The sequence below is a fragment of the Sinocyclocheilus anshuiensis genome, unplaced genomic scaffold (assembly GCF_001515605.1).
Source record: "Sinocyclocheilus anshuiensis isolate Anshui unplaced genomic scaffold, SAMN03320099.WGS_v1.1 scaffold1087, whole genome shotgun sequence".
NCBI lineage: Eukaryota > Metazoa > Chordata > Actinopteri > Cypriniformes > Cyprinidae > Sinocyclocheilus > Sinocyclocheilus anshuiensis.
Window position 1 is genome coordinate 108,894 of NW_015544199.1, and position 1,555 is coordinate 110,448.

At 37.3% G+C, this 1,555-nt stretch overlaps 1 protein-coding gene across 1 annotated transcript in view; it reads left to right on the top strand.

Moving 5' to 3' along the window:
- The window catches only part of LOC107696795 (platelet-activating factor acetylhydrolase IB subunit beta-like), a 3,584-nt gene extending 2,857 nt beyond the window's left edge, over positions 1 to 727 (top strand). Inside the window, exon 6 of the mRNA XM_016497297.1 lies at positions 71 to 727. Coding sequence (XP_016352783.1) covers positions 71 to 334 — 264 coding nt within the window. The 3' untranslated portion in view covers positions 335 to 727. The remainder of the gene's footprint in view (positions 1 to 70) is intronic.
- Positions 728 to 1,555: the final 828 nt, after the last annotated feature.

Sequence of the window (1,555 nt, forward strand, 5' to 3'; positions counted from 1 at the left end):
ACACACACTCACACACACACTCTCTCTCACACACACACACACACTCAGAGTCTCTGTGTGTCGTTCTCAGGGTCTTCTTCCTCGTGGAGAGCATCAGAACCCGATGCGTGAGAAGAATGCGGCGGTGAATGAGTTATTGCGCTCGTCTGTACCGCGGCTCGGCCCGGCTCAGTTTCTGGACGTCAGCGCTGAGTTCGTCCAATCAGACGGAAGCATCTCAAAACATGACATGTTTGACTTCCTGCATCTGACAGCGGCTGGATATCAAACCCTCAGCAAACCTCTCCACGACCTTCTGCTGCAGACACTGGAGGAAACCACAGCTGCTAAATAGACTTCTGTCAGCGCACCGCACACGTACAGTCTATATGTACAGAGTTTGTGTTCATACAGCTTCTCCACAAAATCAAGCGTCGTTTGAGTCATGATTGTTGATTTGTTTGATCATGATTGGCATGATTGTTTTACACATAATGTTGCCAAAGCACCAATACAGATATATGTTCTCTTCCTCCAAATGTTCTTACTGTAACCTGTGTAAACATACACATATCATTGTCTGTTAAAAACTCTCTATCATAATAAAATATGAAATAAAAGCTTTTAAATGTGTGAACTGTATAGGCAGTTATGAAATCACTGCTTTTATCGATGAATTGTATATTTAGTGTAGTGCCGTCAAACGATTAATCATGATTAATCGTATCCAAAATAAAAGTTTTTGTTTACAAAATATGTGTACTGTATATTTATTATGTATATATAACTACACACACACATGCATGTATATATTTAAGAAAAATATTTTATATATCTATATACAATATAAATTTTATGAATATAAATATATACATGTAAATATTTTTTGAAAATATAAACTAAATGTGTGTATTTACATATACATAATAAATATACACAGTACACACATGTAAACAAAAACCTTTATTTTGGAATTGATTAATCGCTTGACAACAATAGTACTGTAACATACACATATCATCATAAAATATTAAATATAAGGTTTTAAATGTGAGAACTGTATTGGTGGTTAGTATCACATTCACATGAAATCACTGCTTTTATCGATGAATTTAGTGTAAACACGTGCATTAATGCGCTTCAGTTTCAGCTCAGCCGTAAACAAACGACGTCAAAGCCACCTGTCATGTGTCAATCTGTGCTGCGATTGGCTGTTCAGCAGTGTAACTCCGCCCTCAGGTAATCCAGCGCGACTGCGTTTAACTAAACGGAAAATGTTGTTTGTTGAATAAATGTTGAATTATGAGCTCTATGTATGGCGTTCTTTGTGTAAATCAGTGAATGCTGTCCGCGCGTTTACGCGGTGTCACGTGTATAGGCTTATATCTCTGCCACAATTCTGCGCATGAAAGATCATATTTTGAGCGCACAAAAGTGCATTTTGCACGTGCGCGAACTGAGTTTTGTAGAGAAAATATTAGTTTCGCAAAGAAAAAAGTATTTCGAGCGCACGAAAATCAATTTTGCATTTAAAATAAGTTTTTGGATGTGTGCTGAACTTCTGTTTTGCGCGTGT